The sequence below is a fragment of the Danio rerio genome, chromosome 23 (assembly GCF_049306965.1).
Source record: "Danio rerio strain Tuebingen ecotype United States chromosome 23, GRCz12tu, whole genome shotgun sequence".
NCBI classification, from domain to species: Eukaryota; Metazoa; Chordata; class Actinopteri; order Cypriniformes; family Danionidae; genus Danio; species Danio rerio.
The window spans coordinates 11,517,940-11,540,000 of NC_133198.1; the positions used below are offsets into that span (position 1 = coordinate 11,517,940).

The 22,061-nt window shown below is 34.2% G+C and overlaps 1 protein-coding gene across 26 annotated transcripts in view; it reads left to right on the forward strand.

Annotated features, from left to right (window-relative positions):
• Nucleotides 1-22,061, forward strand: part of chl1a (cell adhesion molecule L1-like a) — a 163,462-nt gene that overhangs the window by 117,724 nt on the left and 23,677 nt on the right. For 10 of the 26 annotated variants that reach the window (XM_073938607.1, XM_073938611.1, XM_073938617.1 and 7 more), the window contains 9 exons: nt 1,361-1,485; nt 2,270-2,371; nt 2,642-2,839; nt 7,101-7,171; nt 7,576-7,798; nt 11,380-11,495; nt 13,966-14,170; nt 14,466-14,588; nt 18,835-19,014. In XM_073938607.1, the coding sequence (XP_073794708.1) occupies nt 1,361-1,485; nt 2,270-2,371; nt 2,642-2,839; nt 7,101-7,171; nt 7,576-7,798; nt 11,380-11,495; nt 13,966-14,170; nt 14,466-14,588; nt 18,835-19,014 (1,343 nt within the window). Of the gene's footprint in view, nt 1-1,360; nt 1,486-2,269; nt 2,372-2,641; nt 2,840-7,100; nt 7,172-7,575; nt 7,799-8,028; nt 8,065-11,379; nt 11,496-13,965; nt 14,171-14,465; nt 14,589-18,834; nt 19,015-19,503; nt 20,065-20,110; nt 20,150-22,061 lie in introns of those variants that run through there. The other 16 variants (XM_073938600.1, XM_073938605.1, XM_009296667.5 and 13 more) reach the window with 4 other exon arrangements.

Here is a 22,061-nt window from a genome sequence, read left to right on the forward strand (position 1 = left end):
TTATTTTGTACTTATTTATTTTATGTACTTATAATATTTTATTCACAAATATAAATTTGATCATGTATATGCATACTATTAAAATAAATAAATATATATATATATATATATATATATATATAAATAAAAATAAATAATAATGAAGATAATAATAATAATAATAATAATAATAATAATAATAATAATAATAATAATAATAATAATAATAATAATAACAATAACAATAATAAAATATATATTTTATTCATATTATCAGAATATAAATTTTATCTTTATCATTTATATATGTATAAAAATTTGGTGGAATATTTTGTCTGTTCATATGTGTTTAAAAAAAAAAAGGTCAGGAGAGGTTTTTCTTCAAAAACCTTAGTAATTTATTGGACACAAATTAACAATTCGATTCAGCGAATTCTGGTGTCCCCAATGCAATGCAAAAGTTACATTTAGTAGGTGCGCTACCAATTTAATTTCCTGATTCTCGCTTTTATACATGTGGAGTTTAGTGAAATTCGGCACTTATCAATCATTCTCCAGTCCTCCATTGGCCGCACCCATACATACGTCCTCTTTTTTTACTAATACTAATTTTCTAAAAACTGCAATCTCAACTGCAAATTCTGTGCTCACAGGACGTTTTGCTGCAAAGCTGAAGTAAATTTTAGACAATCAGGCCTTTGCATTTATATATATATATAAATGTATATATATATATATATATATATATAAATGTATATATATATATATATATATATATATATATATATATATATATATATATATATATATATATACATATATATATATATATATATATATATATATATATATATATATATATATATATATATATATATATATATATATATATATATATATATATATATATATATATATATATATATATATATATATATATATATATATATATATACATTTATACATATATAGTAGCTATATCTATTCAAAGGTAGTGGTATCTATTTACTCTACTTGATGTAATAAATATGTATTAGTATCTAATAAATGTGTACTAATACTAATTGAAAAAAAAAATTGTATTTTGACTTTGAACTTGATTGTCATAAAATGGTGTGGACTTTTTGTGAAGCTGCTTTGGAATGCCAATTATTGTGAAAAGCAATATACAAGTAAACTTTAAACGATTTGAGCTGAAATAGTATTTTAAAAATAAGAAGTTGCATGAAAAATGATACTTGTGTGTTTTTTAGATGAAATTTTTAAATGACTTGCTATAGATGTCTTATTAAGGTATACATGAGTTTTTCCACGTTTGTTATTTGTTTCCTACTATTTTATGTTTTGAATACAGTATGAACCCATTTGGGGTTATTTGCAGGTATTTTACAGATGAAGGAATTCTTCAGATATTCAACGTGAGTCACAGTGATCAAGGGAATTACACCTGTATTGTTCGAACATCACTGGACCAAGATACAGCTTCTGCATACATAACAGTCTTAGGTATGACTGAATGACCTTTTGAGAACAGCCTGAATAAGAACTAGATTGTGTTGTTAGATTTCTGCAGATTACTTTAGTACCACAATAAAAATCCTGTATGGGAAAATGTACTTCAAAATGCACCAGTTTTTATTTTAAAGGAACCTGCATATTTTATGTAAATAGGCTCAATTTTACAATTGCCCTAGTTTAACAGTTAAGTTATTTCATTGCTAGAATCCACACTTTTAGCTTAGCTTAGCATAAATCATTGAATCGCATTAGACCATTAGCATTTCACTTAAATTTAAAGAGTTCTGAAATATTTTTTTTCTAATTAAAGCTTGACTCTTCTGTAGCAACATCATGTCCTGAAACCGATGGAAAATAAATATTCAAATATTTAATAAATATGCTATTTTTAGGCCATTTTTTATTTAACAAGGAGTTTAACAGCAGGTGCATTAATATTATACAGTGCATGAAAATAGTACCCAGCTGGTTAATAAGGTTACAGCAGTGTGGAATACCATTGCATCTGCTGCAGCCATTTTATTTATCAGACTTTTTAAAATGAGATGCTAATGGTCAAATCCGATTTAATGATTTATGCTAAGCTAAGCTATAAGTGCTTCCACAAGACCCAGGGATTGGTTTGAATATGATAAAACTCAACTGTTTAATTCTAGGGAACTAGATAAGCCTAAAAAAGTAGAGTGTTACATTACGCTATTCTGTTTCTCATAAAAACACTGTTATTGTCATCTGATTTTGCTCATGGCTTTTTGTCTGACATGTGACACAGATGTCCCCGATCCTCCGGTTGAATTATTGCTCAGTGATCTGAAAGACCGCAGTGTGAAGCTCCATTGGGTGAACACCAGTGATCACAACAGTCCCATAACAGGTACAACGTAAACCCCATAAATGCACTATATTCCCAGGGTTACAGAACAAACGCAACACACATCCATTACCCTCCGCATTTGCAGCACTTTTGAAGTTGGCTTTTTTTCTTTAAGCTCATTTCTCTGAAGTCCTTTTCATGGGCGATGCTCATACTCAAACATTGCTCTACAATATTTCAAGAGGGGCTCCCACAGGGGCCGCACACCAGTGTATTGAGAGTGCGCGCTCTGCATATTCAATGACCAATGTGCACTGTTTCTGTGACTAGAGTTCATCATCCAGTACGAAGAGAGCCACTGGGAGCCAGAGAAGTGGAAAGATCTTCTTCGAGTGTCTAGCAGGAAGTTCTCAGCCCCCTTGGCTCTGTACTGCCACATTAACTACCAGTTCAGAGTCATTGCTGTCAATGAAATAGGGAGAAGTCATCCCAGTATGCCCTCAGGAAGATATAAAACACCTCCATGTGGTATGTTGATCATTTATTTACTTGAATGATTAAATAATAAAAAGGGTGGCATGGTGGCACAGTGGTTAGCACTGTCGTCTTACAGCAAGAAGGGTGCTGATTTGAGTCCCGACTGGATCAGTTGGCATTTCTGTTTGGAGTTTGCATGTTTTCCCTGTGTTTGTGTGTGTTTCCTCCGGGTGCTTTGGTTTCACCCACAGTCTAAAGACAAGCACTATAGGTGAATTTGGTAAAAACTACATTGGCCGTAGTGTATGATTGTGTGTGTGTGTGTGTGTGTGTGTGCGTGTGTGTGTGTGTGTGTGTGTGTGTGTGTGTGTGTGTGTGTGTGTGTGTGCGTGTGTGTGTGTGTGTGTGTGTGTGTGTGTGTGAGAATGCGAGAGTGTATGGGTGTTTATATGGAAGGGCATCCACTGTGAAAACACATGAATTGTTTGCGGTTCATTTCGCTGTGGCGACCCCTGATAAATAAGGGACTAAGCCAAGGGAAAATTAATGAATGAATGAATTAATTAATTAATGAATTAATGAATTAATAATAATAATAAAAAAATCTATAATCTTTTACATTTTAAGGGATTTTTTGACAGGTACTGAATGGATATATTTTTAAAGGGCAAGCACACTGCATTTACAATAAAACAGTAAAGTTTCTTATCTAATTGATGTATTTTAACAAATGTCATGGTAACATTTTCTTTTAAGTAACAATTTGTGCTATTATAAGCCATTAACTATGACTTTTGTCTCAATTAACTTCTAATTTGCTGCTAATTAATTAATAGTATTAATTTAATATTATAGCTGTTAGAAGGGCCAGAGAGAATCAGAGGACATTTTTGGCTAATTTTGCTAAGAATTTTGTAAAAAAAAAATTGTGAATTTATGTGAAATTATTTTGGGAGTATCATAAATAAAAACTTATATGTAATAAACAAATAATAGCATTTTCACTTTTATGTATCTAGATCCATTATTTGGTAAACAAAGCAAGTATATCATATTATATATCTATACTAAAAGACAGAAAATATTACTTTACAAACTGTATTGTTATTAAATCATATGGAGACTTTCATGTTAGTATGTAATATTACTGAAATTATTTTTTTAAAACTGAATAAATATAAATATGCAAAGTAAATAAATAGACTCAAGGGCTAAAATGATGGGTTAAAAATTTGTGCATGCAGATTCCTTGTGGACCTAGTTATTAATATTAATATTAATTATTTAATATTAATAGGATACAGAATAAGATAATGCAGAATATGTATTCTATAAGCAAATAAGTTAATAATTGGCAAGTAATAAGCCAGTTAATAGTAAAAATGGTACTTAAGTTTTAACTTAATAATTATTAAAAGTATATAAATCTTTGTCATGGCATTTGTTAATACAGAGTTCGCAGTTTCACAGATCACGTTTTAAACATATTTTCAGGATCTGAGGTAAATTATTCATTATGTCACTCTCAGTATGTCTCTAAAGTTTACTTGAAAGTTTATTTAAACTTACAATATATGCTCTAACTGAACAACAAAAAGACTACAATCTAAACTCTAAAGAAACCTAAACTTTAATGCAACATAAAATGGTTCATCAGGATAATGCACTGTCCTAAATTGAACTTGCAAGGCCCCATTTGCATCAAGAGCAATAGCTAGAAAGATGATTATTGTGAAATCTTTATTAAAATAACTCACAATAATAATTTTGCTGTGACGTTTTTGAGAATAGTTTAGCCTTGAATGTGGAATTCACTTTAAAAAAAGAGAATTATGTCATCATTTACTCACCCTTGACTTGTTCCAAACAAATTTACCTATTTTTTTTTTTAATTCATAAAAAAAAATCATAATTTACTATTATTGTCAACCCGGGCTCATTGTGGAAACCCAGCCCAGCGGACATTTTCTGGAGGCCGCAAAATACGTCCCAGGAGGTACGTATTCGAGCAGTTTTTGTTTTCGCGAGTCCGCGAGAGGCCGCTGTGCATGCTTTTTCACGTCTCGGACGCCTCTCGGGAGCGCGTGCCGTTCGCGCCAGCGCTGTTTTCGCGTGAAAAGCCGCCGGAGGCCGCGGTAGAGCGGCCGTCCGTCCAACTGACTGGCTGAACGACTGAACGATCGACCTCCTCCCCCTTCCCTAAACCCAAGCGACAATTTGCAAAAGCCGTCCAGAAAAAAAATCAAAAGCCCTTGTCCGATTATGACCACGTTTTCGGATCTCGCCCCGTCGCGAACTCGTTGGCTTTTTTTTTTGGATTCTGTTTTTCATCTCACTTGATTTCTGGAACCGCTCTCCCCCGGACTCGATCCCGGTTGTCGCCGTGGCCGGCTCCTCCTCCCTCCGGGCCTCCGCTACGCCGACGTAACGCTGCAAGCTAAGCGGACAAACTGGTTGAGGCAGGAAAGCCCTCCACCTGGAGGCGAGCTGTCAGCCAGCGAGCGCGAAGATGAGGAGCGAAGCGGTGTCACACCGCCCCACATCGTTCGCTCGATAAAAATAACAAAACGCGGCCATATGTACCTTCGGCCTCGTAAATTGTGGTCTCCAGAAATGTCCATGGGGCTACGTTTCCAGAATGAATTTGGGTTGATTATTTTTTATTGTTCTGTTGAACACCCACAACAAAGATATTATAATGTTGGAAATAGAACAGGAAACCACTGACATCCATACTAGCTATTATAGTCTTCTTCTACTTCTTCTTTGGCCTTAGTCCCGTATGGTTGCAGGTTCGGCTCTTTGGAACAAGTCCTCCATTTAGACTTGTCCATATGATAAGGATATTTTTACACATTCGGGACGGCCTGTCGTCTGGGCCTGTCACCCTCATACACTCATACACCATGGACAATTTTAGACTACCCAATTCCCTACAGTATGTCTTTGGACTGTGGAGGAAACCCACGCGAACGCAGGGAGAACATGCAAACTCCTCACAGAAATGCCAACTGTGCTGAGGTTCAAACCAGCGACTTTTTTGCTGTGAGGCAACAACACTACCTACTGCGACACTGCTTCGCCCCATACTAGCTATTATAGTAGAAAAAAAAAAACAAATTCTATAGAAGTCAACATTTTTCTTGCATTCTTAATTTTTTTGTTTGTTTTAGTGTTCAATAAAACAAACAAACAAACAAACAAACAAACAAACAAACAAACAAACAAACAAACAAACAAATATATACATACAGTAAAAGTCAAAATTATTAGCCCCCCTTTGTTTTTGTTTTTTGTTTTGTTTTTTGTTAGTTTTTTTCGTTTTTAAATATTTCCCAAATGATGTTTAACAAAGCAAGGGACTTTTCGAAGTATGTCTGATAATATGTTTTCTCCTGGAAAAAGTGTTTTATTTCGGCTAAAATAAAAGCAGTATTTATTTTTGGAAAAAAATAAAAAAATTTAAGGACAAAATTATTAGCCCCTTTAAGCTATAAATATTTTTCCCAATTGTCTACAGAACAAACTATTATTATACAATAACTTGCCTAATAACCCTGACCTGCTCAGTTAACCTAATTAACCTAGTTAAGCCTTAAAATGTCACTTTAAGCTGTATAAAAGTGTCTTAATTATTTACTGTCATTATGGCAAATATAAAATCAATCAGTTATTAGATTTATTAAAACTATTATATTTAGAAATATGTTGAAAAAATCTTCTCTATATTAAACAGAATTTGTGGAAAAAATAAACAGGGGGGTTAAAAATTCTGACTTTAGCTGTACATGCATAAACTCAAACTGGTTTGGAACAAGTATTTGTATAGTAACACTATTAGTAACACTATTTCTTTGATATATGGTTGTATGTTCCTAAATAATGACAGCATTTCACTAGTTCACACAATTACTATTTCATATTTAATAAATGTCACTTAAACAAAATAGTTTAAAGGGTTAATTAGTAAACTCGGTCTAATTAAATCTATTACTAAATCTTAAACAAAGTTTTGGCATACCTGTTATCATGGAAGGCTTTTGCAGTGCCTTAATCCAGTGTCTGCCCTTGGTTCACCTTGGACTCATTTGAAGCGCCTGTCTCTATGCCTTTGTGGGGATTTACCCTGAGAAAATTATACAGATGTCTATAAAAGCTCCATAAATTTTAATGTTCTTTTAAGTGAGCACTGTCTCCGACTATCAATGACTGCATGCTCGACATTATGTGTGATACACATTGGCAGTGTTAGAGGGCAATGGCATTATTGACTGAGACAGATGTTAAATAATTCATATTCACATTTGTACAGCTCCTGACAGGAACCCAGAAAACATTAAGATTGAGGGTCACCTGCCACATCAGATGGACATCAGCTGGGAGGTAATAAAATGCAAACAGCATTGTCAAACTGCTTTAATGCATATGCATATATGCATGCCTTGGATTCAAGAGAAAGGCAAACACCCTCATGCAAGGAGACTCGGGAACCGAATGTTCTTGGAGCTCCTGAAAGTATGGTCTCTCACCGCTTTAAAGCCATAACAACTTAATCTGCAGTGGCAGTCAAGTATATGAGCAAATCTCCATCCACAGGCCAATTTATGCTCTATTTATGAGTCAGAAATCATCAAATCTGACGAAAAGCCAAGCGAGGCACCCCAGAAACTAGGTTCCCACGCCAGATCTTGCAAACCCATCAGCAAATGTCTCGCAAATACTTCCATTCTTTCCAAATGTTCCCAATGTTTGCAGTGCACTGACCCACTTTTCCCTTTAATCACCAGCCGCTCTTGCCGGTGGAGCACAACGGTCCCGGTCTGGAATACAAACTGAGCTACAGGCTCCTGGGTGTCGAGGACAGTTGGAAAGAGCAGATGGTAAAGAGACACTCTTTTGTGGTGCGAGACACCCCGACATTCGTCCCCTATGAAGTCAAAATCCAGGCCTTCAACCGCCACGGCTGGGCACCAGGACCCAAAGTGGTGACTGGTTATTCTGGGGAAGACTGTAAGTGAAATAAATGCATTGACAGTCGTGTGACACCGCTGCGATTAGCCAATGATAAACACTTAAGATTAGAAGATTATTTGGGAGAGTGCGTTAATCCACTCTTTACTGTCATTTCTGCTGAGCTTTTTCATAGTGCTTTTAGGGATCAGACACAGTCTTTGCCAAGCACTTATGTGATTATCTTTTGCTTTATTCAATTTCATATTTTCTCATGCTCTTGTCTCTAGTCGACATTTGGCATTGTCTCGAGGGTGATGCAACAGGTTGGGCTGCCTTTGTCCGTTTTATTCCTGCGATGTTGATACACGCAAACATGAAATGTTTAGTTGTAGATAGCTCCTGACAGCTGTCGTGTAGCTATTGGAAAGTGCAGGGATGCAAACATGTCATTTTTCTGCAAAAATAGCCATGTAGCCATGTAGTAGAACATTTTACAGTATTATGCTTATTTAAATACACTACCGGTCAAAAGTTTGGGTCTTTTTTATTATTATTCATTTTATTTAATCATTAAAATAAAATTATTTGATCAGCTGAGAAAAAACGTGCAGGATAAGTTAGCGGTTCATTCCGCTGTGGTGACCCAAAAGAAAATGAATGAATGAATGAAAGAATGAAAATTATTCTGTTCATCAAGGCTGCATTTATTAAATGTACGAAATAAATAAATTGTTAAATACTTATTTTTTAAATATTTATTTCTTACTTATTGTATGTAGTTTTAAATGAAATTATTACTCCAGTCATTATTGCTTTTACTACTATTACCATTTATAATAATAATAATAATAATAACAATAATAATAATAATAATAATAATAATAATAATAATAATAATAATAATAATAATAATAATAATAATAGTAATAATAATAATAACACAAGGGTGCTCGAGGGTTCATGGGAGTATTCCCAACCAGTCCACGTGTTTTGCAGACTTGGAGAAGACATTCAACCGCGTCCCTCGTAGCATTCTGTAGGGGGTGCTCTGGGAGTATGGGGCTAGAGGAGTGCACTGGGGTGGTTTGCTGCAGAGTGTGACGTGGCTGTGATGAGAATCAGCACCTCCAAGTCCGAGGCCATGGTGCTCCACCGGAGGAAGGTGGTTTGCCATCTCCAGGTTTGAGGAAAGTCCTTAGCCCAGGTGGAGGAGTTCAAGTATTTTGGGGTTTGGTTTACGAGTGAGGGAAGGATGGAACATGAGATTGACAGGCAGATTGGTGCAGTGGCAGCAGTAATGTGGTCGATGTACCGGTCCGTTGTGGTAAAGAAGGAGCTGAGCGGAAAGGCAAAGCTTTCGATTTAACGTCAATCTACATTTCTATTCTCACTTATGGTCATGAGCTTTGGGTCATGACTAAAAGGACAAGATCTCGAATACAAGCGGCTGAAATTATTATGATTATTTTTTTTCGCAGGGTGGCAGGGCGCACCCTTTTAGATAGGGTGAGGAGCTCTGTCACCCAGGAGGAGCTCAGAGTGGAGCCGCATCGAGGGAAGTCGGCCGAGGTGGCTCAAGCATCTGTTTCAGATGCCTCATGGGTGTCTACCTAGGGAAGTGTTCCAGGCATGTCCCACCGGGAGGAGGCCTCAGGGAAGACCCTGGACACACTGGAAGATATATATGTCTTGGCTGGCCGGGGAAACGCCTCAAGATCCCCCAAAGAAGCTTGAAGAAAGAGGGAAGACTGGGGTTCTCTCCTAAGACTGCTGCCCCCACAACCAGGCCCCGGAAAGCAGTTGAAAATTAATGAATGAATGAATAATAATTAATATTAGAGTGATTTCTGAAGGATCATGTGACGAAAAACTGGAGTAATGTAGCTGAAAATAAATCATTAAAATCACTGGAAAAAATTATTAAATTAAATGATAACCGACTTTTGAACAGTTTTTTATAGTGCAATAACACATCAGAATTTTACACTTTATTTTTGATTAAATAAATGCAGCCTTGGTGAGCAGAAGCTTATTTTAAAAAATTAAAAAATCCAACTGACCCCAAACCTTTGACCAGTAGTGTGTGTAGCTAAGTTTTCATTGTCTTGAATTAGCTTGGTTTGGAGCAAACTATTCTAAATTTTTATTTAATAACTGAAACCTCTGTGAGTTTGGGTCACCTCTTTAATATGCATGTGAAAACATGCAATGTTTTTGCATGATTTTGCAATGAGAATATTTTACAAATCTTTTGACTACAGAAATGGCCCCAGTGCACTTTTCTTCTAAAAATAAATCTCTCTGGTTAAATTATATTTTGCCATATTTTCTAAATTATATTTGGACACTAAATTCAATAGTAAATGCAGATTTTAAAGGTGATGTTACACTTTGCAACTTGGATGAGTTTGCATCCCTTTTCCATGTGCCCTAATTTCTCAGCGGTTAGCTTTGCTTTCCCATGTGAATGAATACTATAGTAAATTATAGCAAATACAGCAGTTTAAGAACAATGCTATACTAACACATTTACATTCATTTGTTTTATAGGACTTTAGTTGCTATGGTAGCACAACAAATTACCAATAATTCTTAAATAATACAAACAAATTACCAAGTACTGTACTTGTCTACAGCTATAGGGTACATTATACTACAATACACAACAGTTTACTGTAGTAAAAACTGAAGCATACAACAGTATTTATTACAGTTTTTCAGCATTCATTGACAAAGTGTTATAAATAATATACTATACATAATTTAACCTCTTAATACACTTTATTATGCAAGGAATTTTAGCATTGTGGATGTGACACTTGCAGAAAAACTCTAAACTTAAATGCTACATTATACATATATACCATTATACTGAAAAATCTGTTTATTTTTTCCAAAACAAATACCCACAGAGTTAAAGGATCAGAAAAATATAAATTTGTAAACATTTTATTTAGATTTTGAATGAGGAGAATAATCATGTCTTATGGATGTGACAAAAAAAAAGTTAGCAAGTTTACAGTATACAACATACTTTGTAGAAATCCTGTGAATGAAACTGCACAACCCAAAAGAAACAACACTAATCAAAAAGACAAGAGTTGGCTAGAACAAACATGATTGATTTTATTTTATTTGACTTTTTGCATTTATGAGGTAAAAGTTTCATTATAGATGTAACATCTTTCCGTTATGGATGTGACAGATGTGAAATTGGCACTTGTGTGACTTTGCTAAATTAAATGTAATAGTTTGAAAACACTGACAGAGACATTTTTGAGTAGTTTTTAAGTACTGTAAAATACTTGCTTACACCAAAAATGTAGAAATTATTTCTCTATTTTGGTAAACTTAAAACTTATTTTTTTCATGGTAAGATGGTAAGACATTTGCGTGGAGTTGCTCATATGGTTTAAATATTCTATAGTATTTTTTTTATTAAATTTTTTTCATGTGAGTTAGCATGCGCTCTTTTCCTGCAAACAGTCAGTGTGTCATCTTTTTACAGCCCATTTTCCCTCTTTGGCTTTAGTTGCTAGAGGAAATAGTTGTGTGTGTAAAATTGCAAGTTTTTGCCCTTTTCCATCCATCGGGAATGTTTACCCCTAAACAGATTTGCACTCTGTTACCCTTTCCAGTGCCCTTGGTGGCTCCCGATAACGTATCTGCGGAGGTGTTGAACTCTACACTGCTGAAGGTCAGCTGGTCACCAGTGCCCCAAACCACCCTGAGGGGCCATCTTGGAGGATACACAGTGAGTTCCCAATCGCTCCAGCTCAACTGGTGCTTGCCAAAAGCTGATGGCCATTCAGCAACAAACAAGCTGTTTACTGAAATTAATAGACTCCACTGTGTGTTCGCTTTCTCTTGCTTTCTCTCTCTTTCTGCACTCTTTAGGCCCTATCATACACCCGGCGCAAAAAGGCGCAAGACATGTTTGGTGAAATTTGTTGCTATTTTCAGATTAGCGCAACCCAAATGTTCACGTTTTGTGCCACGTTGTTTAAATAGCAAATCCATTTGCACCACTTTGTGGACTAATGCATGCTCTGGTCTAAAATATTTTGAAGAACTGAAATGTGCCATTGACCAACTAAAACCTGGTCTAAAGTCCAGTGCAAGAGGGCGTTAGTTAACATTACTTAATACACACAGGATGTACAGCAACACACAGATATCTTTGCATATGAAAAAAAAATTAAAGGATTAAAATGTTACAAAAATGATCCGTTACTAAATAAATATAAAAAACAACTACCTCCATGCCTCATCTTGTTTTTGCATTTTTGACAATTTGGATTTGTATAATGCTAATATTATTAGCAAAATTATTTAATATATGCATATTTATATTTGTTTTATTAAAAACAAGTTTAAATTTGTACACCTGTCAGGTTTTGGAGATGTATGCATCACCATATGTGTTTATGTGTTTGGATATTAATAGTTTTTTGACCACACTTCGTTATTATTGTTCGTTTATTCGTTTGCTGGAAATTTTATTTAGAAAAAGTTTTGAAACAAATCTTAGTGCTTAACAAACAAAATTAAATATGTAGGCTAATAGATTTCTTCAGTGGAGTGTGTATAACATTGTTTCCTTATCCTCGAAAATAAAGAAGTAAAGAGTAAAAGTACTTAACAAACAAAATTAAATATGTAGGCTAATAGATTTCTTCAGTGGAGTGTGTATAACATTGTTTCCTTATCCACGAAAATAAAGAAGTAAAGAGTAAAAGTATTTAACAAACAAAATTAAATATGTAGGCTAATAGATTTCTTCTGTGGACCGGTATAACATTGTTTCCTTATCCACGAAAATAAAGAAGTAAAGAGTAAAAGTAAAGTAAAGAGAAATTATAGAGGCAGAATGGAGGAGGCTCATTTTTTATCCTTGCGCTACACAGGGTTTGTTTAACTGTTTTCTCATTAGTGAAGCGTTCAGTTTTTCTACTTACAAAGTCCTCTATGTAAATAGAAAATGCGCCATTTTTACGATTCAACTGACTCTTAAAGGGAATGGGAGATGAGACTCTGATTAGAGAATACGGATTCTCTGAAGAGAATGAGCACAACCCTGTTAGACCATGTGCAGATTGTATTTTTTTTCCATAAAATGGCAAAATTGGATTCGTAAATGCCTTTAATGTTATTGCGCCATGTGCTTTAGACTTTGCACCAAGATCTTAAAAATAGAGCCCTTAATGTCTTTATTGATCCAAAAGAAGAAGGGAGATTATTCCAGTCAAAAGAAGCTTTGTATTGAAAGAAACTACGGCCACTTTTTGTTGTAATCTTTGGAACCAAACAGTAATAATGTTGGATATGTCGAACAGAATACAAAGAGGTAAATAGAACAAATAACTGCTTTAAATTAAAAGGGAAACAAAAAAACAAACACACATTTAAAAAAGAAACAAATACCATTGATATTGTCTATGGAACCTAAGTTGAAGCAATAATAATATGCAATGGTTGGTTCTATGAGGACATCTTAAAGCAAACCTACATAAAGAATTAAAGATAGTATTTAAAGGTTTTAAATTAGCGGGTTGCGCTGGTCTGAAAAAAAAATAATAATAAAAATTTCACCATACACGTCTTGAGCCTTATGGTGCTGGGTGTATGATAGGGCCCATAGTCTTTTCAGGACTAATTTAACTTTTTTGTTGAAAACATCTTGTAAATGTTATTCATTTTGGTTCCAGTTGAAATGCGTTTTATATATTTGTAAATCTAATTGTTTGTACTTTTGATTTATGTTTTAGTTTGCTTAGGCTTTAGACTGTGGGAAGTCTTTCAGATGAAGTGTGCTGCTTGTTTGCCACTTGTGTTTGGCTGTATGCTTGTTATGGTGTATTTTACTGTTTGATTTATGAACCATCTCAAAAATGAGATGGTTCATCTAAAGGGGCTATCCCATTTAATAAATTTAAACAACAAAAAATTATGCCTGCGATTTTACTATTTGCTTTTTAAGTATTTTATTGAACTTGGCTTGAGATAGTCACACGATAGGACAGTTTGGTATTTCGCTCAATAATGTAAAAAATGTAATAACAGCAGGTCTATGGAGAAAAATAAAAAGTTGAACAGTTTTGATGCATTTTAAATATTGAAAATGCTAAATAATATTATTTTGTCATATGTGAAATTGTGATGTCGAATCAACATGTATCTCCTCATCAACACCCTCTTCCTCTTCTTCTAACTTTTCCTCCCAGGTGAACTACTGGCAAACTCAGAGTCTGTTGACCTCTAAGAAAATTCCCTCAGAGAGACAGTCTCTCACCATCCCTGGAAACAGGAGTCACACCATGGTGCCAGGACTGAAACCATTCTCTGAATATAGTCTGACTGTCAACGTCTTTAACCGGAGAGGGAATGGGCCCAGCAGCAGTCCCATCTCTTTCACAACTCCACAGGGAGGCAAGAGCACTTTGACAGTAGACACGTTTTAAAATTCAGGGGTTCTAGCTTTTTTGCAAAGTTCTTGCGTAGATTCAGTGGAATTTTTACATACTTTGTTGTTCACAGGAGCCAAATTGTACAGCTGAATATAATGAGTCTAATTTACATAGAATGGAGGTGTGAAAGTGACAGCGACTCAAATGAAATGAACACAATGCTATTTTAGAAGTTGAAAATATTGTGGTGCAAGGTTTTAATGAGGTTTCTAATGTATAGTACATACTGACCAATGGTATTTGATATCTTTCCACAGTTCCTGAACAACCTCATTACCTGAAAGCCACAAACTTTCAGAAAGACGCCATCACACTGGTGTGGGCGCCTCCGCACGAAACCAACGGCCATCTCACAGGATACCTTCTGCAATACCAAACAGGTATGACACTCACATATTGCTCTCATTTTATATAATTTACCGACATACTTTTTATAGAATCAAAACATTATTATCATTAAAATGCTGTTAAAGTCTTATTTGAGATTCAAAACGATCAGTAAATTCTGCTTGGTGGATCTAATGGCCCGTTTTCACTGAGTGGTACAGGATGGAAAGAGTCACTTTTATCAGACTTGCATTTCCACTGCCAAAAGGGTACCACTCTTTATGTGGGTGTGGTGAATGACAGAAGGTTTCAGTTGACATCATGCTCACTCAAGGAAATGTCAAAGTAAAGCTGTACAAGTTGTTCACATATCATATGAGAAGCACTTCTCACAAAACAGATGCTTTATACATATGAATACTTGTGTATCATTATTAACCTTTCTATGAACATCGTTTGATTTTAACTGCAGATCAATGGTGCAAAACAGCCTACTGCAACGTCTGCAATTATATAAAATAAATAAATAAATGAATGCAACATATATGAACACATACAGCCCCTTACTGTATCTGATATGTTACCAGTTACAGAAAAAAGTCCTTATTTGGGTTCAAAGACAACACTCAATATAGCCTATAATTAGTGGAAACCCCTCATCTGTAACTTTAATCTTCACCAGCACATGTAACCTCTGTTAAAAAATATTTCCGTCATTCTAAGTTTATAATAATCCAAAAGGTGATGATAATAGTTAAACATAGCAGTTTGTTCATGTTTTAGGTTGCTGAAAGAATCATTCGCTCCTTTGTTCGTTTATGCTTTTCCTTTGTTTTTTCATGCTTCACTCCGGCTGTTGTCCATCTCTGAAAGGATCGATGTCAGAAGCATTTCAATAATCACATGCACATTATTATCATCAGCTCAAGAAGATTGTTATTTCAAGTATAGATGCACAGCTCTCTCTCTCAAGACAGTGAAACCGCTCGTGCTGTAGATGGCCTTGTCAAGGACAACAGGGCACAGGGTAGATTCTGCTCTTCTTCTTTTCTTTGTAGATGACGATTTTACACCAAGACGACGACAAGGTTTGTTTGAGCTAGGGTTGACGATGGCTCGTTATTACAGTAGGTGAGAGTTTAATATAGCCATTACCACCGCACCATGTACTGGCGCTGCTCTAAAGAAGAAAGAACAGATATTTTAGGTATGATCGCAGTTTGCGACTATGCCGCCAGGTGGCACAAAGGGATGGGATGCAAACGGACAGAAATAGACTATACATTAGCTGTAAATACTCTGCTACTTATAAATAAAGATAAACAATGAAACAAAGCATACTAATTCCTTTATTAATCTCTAAAAAGACAACTAGGCTACATTGTTTAAAGGAATAAATAATACCGAATAACCTTTGGGGTTAAGTGCTTCAAAACAATTCCGCTAAATGCTTCCGCACCAAAACACGAGTTACTGTGATATTGTGTTGGTTTGTTAAATAAAATAATAATCTAGCCTAAATAAAATTAAAGTGAAATATTCAGTTTTAGTGAAGCCTATATTCACTGAAAGAATGATATTTCTGGTCACAGTTTGACGAGTTGACAAACCAATGCTGATGCTGATTGCCTCTGTGTTGTGTCATAAACTCAACAAACAGGCTATTGATGATTTAGTTTAGGCTACAACCAACAAACCAACCTTTTCCCGTTTGGAAAATTACAGTTATTAATAATTCTTATATAATTTACATTTCTAGAAAGCCTACATGGCCTAATCTATAAATCAAACAAATCCAAAGTTTTTCTTGATGTTTGCATAATGAAAACTTTGTACCAAACTGAGGCATTTATTTTACAGCTTATAAAACATGTATGCAAATTAATGCAATATCATATGTAAACAACAAAATTGTTATATGCTAAAGTAGCCTATAGTTTACAAAAAATCAACATATGAGCTTCACGGCTCATTGTAATTATCTTTCATTACATGCAGCACACACACCCATGAACCGTGTGTGTGTCAAAGGGAAATAAGTCATAATCATAATTAAGACATAATAAACTAATTTTATTAATTATATTAAAATGCTTACAGAGGTTTTGTAATATAATTTAACAGCTAATCTAACAGCGGAGCATTAATTAAATGCATATTTTTTAGTAAATCAATCTATCTGAGGTAGCCTAATTTTTTTTTTTTTTTTTTTTGACGGAAGAAAAAAACATGATTGGAAAAACAGCATATGCTGGTTCTTAAAAAGGATTCAATCAGTGTTTTGGTTTTGTAATTTAAATTTGTCATTTCAGTGAAAGATCTAGAGCAGGGTTTATTTTATTCTTTTTGTTTAGATTATTTTTATACTGCTGAAAACACTGCAGGTGTGTGAAGATGCTCTGTAATGTTCTGTATGCTGTTTGCATGTTAAAATAAATCAGTATTTTAAAATGCAATATGTTATGTGTCACACAAAATAGTCACATCAATTATTTTTTTATTAAATAATATTTTAATATTAATCTATTAACGGTTAACAGTTATTATTCGATTAACAATCGGCAGTTGGCCGTTGGCAAAACTAACTAAAATGAGCATCTCTAATTCCTCCACACATGGAACCGCTATATCATTCAAGGTGTTTTAAACAATTTTTGTGAATATTTCACTTTATTTTATTTAGACTAATTATATGTACTATATGTATATAGGTGTATAATATTACAGTGTAATGTCTCAGCTGCGAAGTGAGCCATAACACGTTAGATTATCAAAATAAAATATTTATTGGATTTACTAAATTTAAGGTAAGTGGTTGCAAACAATTTATATGGGCTGAATTTAAATAAACAAATTGAGTTTAAATATTACTAAATGTAATTTAAGCCCTTATAAAAAAAGTTTCTTTTTTCAGTGTACTAAATTTTCATTCTAAAGTGTTTGATTCACCAAGCAGAATTTATTGATCATTTTTAATCTCAAATGAGAGTTTAACATTTTTTCAGCATTCAACATTTTAATAATAATTGTTTGTTTTATGAGTAAATAGAAGTATTGATTTGTTTTTTTTTTGACTGCAAACGTTTAGGAATAGTGTGACTTCTTGAAATAAAACTTTTTATTTTTTTAATCCCAAGGTCAGATCAAATTCATTCATTCATTTTCCTTCAGCTTAGTCATTTTATTTAGCAGGGGTCGCCACAGTGGAATGAATCGATAACTTATTCAGCATATGTTTTACACAGCGGATGCCCTTCTAGCTGCAACCCAGTACTAAGAAAAATCTATTCACACCCATTCACACACATACACTACGGCCAATTTAATCTATTCAATTCACCTATAGCACATATCTTTGGACTGTGAGGGAAACCGGAGCACCCGGAGGAAACCCAAATAACCATGGGGAGAACATGCAAACCCCACACAGAATGCCCACTGACCCAGCTGGGGCTCGAACCAGTAAAGTTCTTACTGTGAGGCTACAGTGCTAACCACTGAGCCACCGTGACGCTGTCAGATCAAATTCACACTCTGGTATATAAATTTTTCTCTGATTCCTTCTTGAAACTTCCCTCCTAGTCACACACTGTACCTGTCTGATGGCTCATTATACAGCTCATTATGCAGGTCTTTGTCTTCAGGTGTGACTCACTGCATAGTAATGATAGTTCACGCCTTCCCGCATAAACAAATTTCACTTAAAAAGTGACTTGGAATTTTTAATTCATTATATTGTTTTCTTTGAGCAAGTTAACAAGATGATTCTCACATCATTTTGAAGCAAAAACACTAGACTACCAGATCCAATTCTCAAAAGTCTTGTGTTTCATGGCCTTGTTTCAGTGACTTCAAAATTGTAGTTTTTCACTAACCACGCATAAATGTTTTATTCTCAATAACACAAACACATACAAACATGCTGTTTACAGTGTTATCACACTTTAGCCATTAATATGTTTTTAAGATACTGAAAACAACACAAATGTCAGTGCATGTCAAAACTTCTCCAGAGCCCCAAAACACCCTCAGACCCCAGAGAGTTAAAATAATACTTTATTCTCAAGGCTTTTGTTTCCTGCACACCAGTGTGTGATTGCTGTACTCACGCCCGTCCGAATGATCTACATCAAAGGGGGAAATGAACTGGAATTTGATTTTGATTCAATTTGAACCAAACAACATAGATGTGAATAAACCCAAGCTATGCTAGAATATATTTTAATGCATCCTTTGTGAAATTGTTACTTTCTTTGAAACAATCCCTCTGACCCAATTAATATATATATATTTTTTTAGTTGTAGATAATGAGACTCTGGGTGAGCTGAACTCTGTGAACATCTCTGGAGCAGACACGACACAGTGGGTTTTGCGTGATCTGCAGGAAGACAACTCATATAAGTTCTACCTGAGTGCGTGCACGCAGGTGGGCTGTGGGTCAGCCATCAGTGAGAAAGGAGGCACCGACCCTGCAGCATGTAAGTACGCCTGCCAGCAACTATAAGCAGAGTCCCAAGAGCTATAATGAATCTGATGTCAGAATCTGAATCCAAGTGCCCATGCTGAGACACTAACATCTGATACAAGTAAAGTTATTTGGGTTCTAATTAGCACAGCCGCAAGGTGTTCGAAACTGATTAAGCAGCAGTTAAGCAGCTATGGGCTGCTGTTGGCAAGATTTTGTTGCATAGAGGAGAATGATTAGATTATTGCTTAAGTGCAAAACTCAGAGTTTTCTGATAAACAGAAGGATTGAATGATGCTTAGTGACCAATGCAATGACTGATCAATGAGTCAAAATACTTGCCTATAGCAGTGCTTTTCTTATTGAATTTCTGATTTTGCTACATCAACACAGTTTCGTTTAGCTCTGAATTGCATTTCTTTCTATTATCCTCATATTTTCATACTCCATGGGTTTGTTTAAACTAATCTTTCTTTCAACTTTTCTTTTCCTCATGAACTAGTTACTAAGCCTGAATATTCATTTCCAGAAGTTTCTACAGTCTCAGCTTGGACAGAGAGCTGTATGTATCATATACTGTACTGTACTATAGTTTTGTAGCATTATGTAGCTTAGTCAGCAGTCTGTCATGACATCTACATTTACATTGCCATTTAGATGCATTTTAAAACTAATTGATCAAGAAACGGTCAAACTGTGTACACTTTCAGAAATAAAAATGTCACTCGAGCTGTACTTTTTCAGAATATTCCCTAAAGGGTTAACATAGATACCTTAAAACTACATATTTGTAACTAAATAGTAGAATGAGTGCCTTTCAAAATCTTTAAGTAATAATATGGACCTTTATGGTACAATATAGATAATTGATGTACAAGTCTGTACCTTTTGAATATTGCTGTGTCAGTGATTACTTGTCTACCTTTATTGCTGGGAGTGTACATAAAGCCTGAAATAATAATGCAACCATTGAAATACAGATTTATTTATTTTTTTTTTTGGCTGCTTAATTGTCAGTTAGACAAAGCAATGAAATTGTTTCTATTAAATCAACATTTAATTATATTATTATTGCCTTTTTTTTACCTATCTCTACCTATCTTTTAAAGATGAACTGTCAACATCTGAAGTGACGACATCTGAGTTGAGTATGTACCAGCACATTTGTAGCTGTTTTTGTATTCTGGAAAACTAGGAAATAGATATGTTTAACTTTCATCTTAAAGTTTCCCTATTATGCTATTTTAAATCATCAAGTCCCCAAGATTTACATCCATCTAAAGTAAAAAAAAAAAAAAAATACATAAATAAATAAATAAATAAATAAATAAATAAATAAATAAATAAATAAATAAATAAATAAATAAATAAATAAATAAATAAACAAACAAATAAATAAATAAATAAATAAAAAATAAATAAAATGGAACTAGTAAAGCTGCAAGCAATGATGAAAGAGACCTCGCACCAGGGCTCAATGTAGCCTTAGGATGACAAAGACCAGTGGACAATACTAATTTAAGCTGATAAATATATATATTTTTTAATTTGATAAAAATCACAGATTTATACCAAACTTCCTTCTGGCTGTGACTCAATATTGGCATGTAGATTTCTTCAGGAGAAGATTCACATTGAACCTGTGAATTTTCAGGCATATCGGACATTGTGTGGCTAAGTACTTTCTTCTTCATGGCGATATATATTGAACTTCGCCCTTTGGCGAAAACTCTAGATCTTCACAATTCATGTAAACGTAGCTTGGGGGCCACTCCATCAAAAGTGCATAGGTGGCGCTGTCAAGTGATTTTGCCACACTCACTTTCGAAGACTTTAACAAACGTAACATTTCTCTACTTCTGGTGCATGTGCAAGGTTTCATGAGTTTTCAAACACATTTAGGTCCCCAAAATGTAATTCATTCTAGAGAATAAGGAGAATAATAATAATAATAATAATAATAATAATAATAATAATAATAATAATAATAATATTTATTATTATTATTATTATTATTATTATTATTATTATTATTATTATTATTATTATTATTATTATTATTATTATTATAAATAGATCAATTCCAATTAGGCCTGTGCACCCTGGGTGCTTGGTCCCTTATAATAAAATACTTTAATAGTAATTTTTGAAAAAATCTTATAATGCTCAATACATTGCATTATCGAACCTATTATCACAGAAATGGTTGTTTCATGAGTCTGGTTTCCTTAAGCCCTACCTTTCTAAGAGTCTAATGTACTTTGATTGGTCAGATGAACCAGTGAGTCTTGATTGGTCTACAGTTTACAGCACATATTGGAAATTAAATGCCATTAATGCTAATATGAATTTCAGCTCCGAAGGTTGCCTTAGCACTTGTAAACAAGTAAACGATTGTTACGAATAGTAATTGTGGCATTGATTTTATTGAACCAACTTCAGATTTTGAGTTAATCAAAGAGCTTCTTCTTTGAAAGCATAAAGTAAATTCTCGACATGTCGACTACATGAGCCAAACTCCTCAGGCCTCACATACAACAGCATAATCTGAGTCAAAGATGATGTTGTTTGTGGGCAGTCAATGAAGACCTTTTAAATTCTCAAACAAATATACTACATATGAAACGTAATAGGGGAACTTTATTATCTGAGTTACAAAGGTAACACTTTACAATACGAGACACATAGTTAATGTTGTTTACTAACACTAATTATAAATGAGCAATCTTGTAAAGCATTTATTAATCATAGTTCAACTTTTGTTACATCCACCTTATTTAACAACAAAGAACTGTGCTTTCATTAATGTTAACAAACACGAATACATAATAAATGTTTGAGTAGCATTAACTAGGTGTCTCCCTATTATAAAGTGTGACTGTTATAAAATAGTTTCAAATACTTACATTGACTTATAGCACCATGTAAAGACATTGTAGTCTTAGCATTACTCATACAGTGCTAGTAACAGTCAGTATTTGTGGAGCTAATTTTATTCCTTTTTATTCATAATTACTAAAAAGTGTTGTTAGAAATCATAATGCCCTTGCTATTCAATCA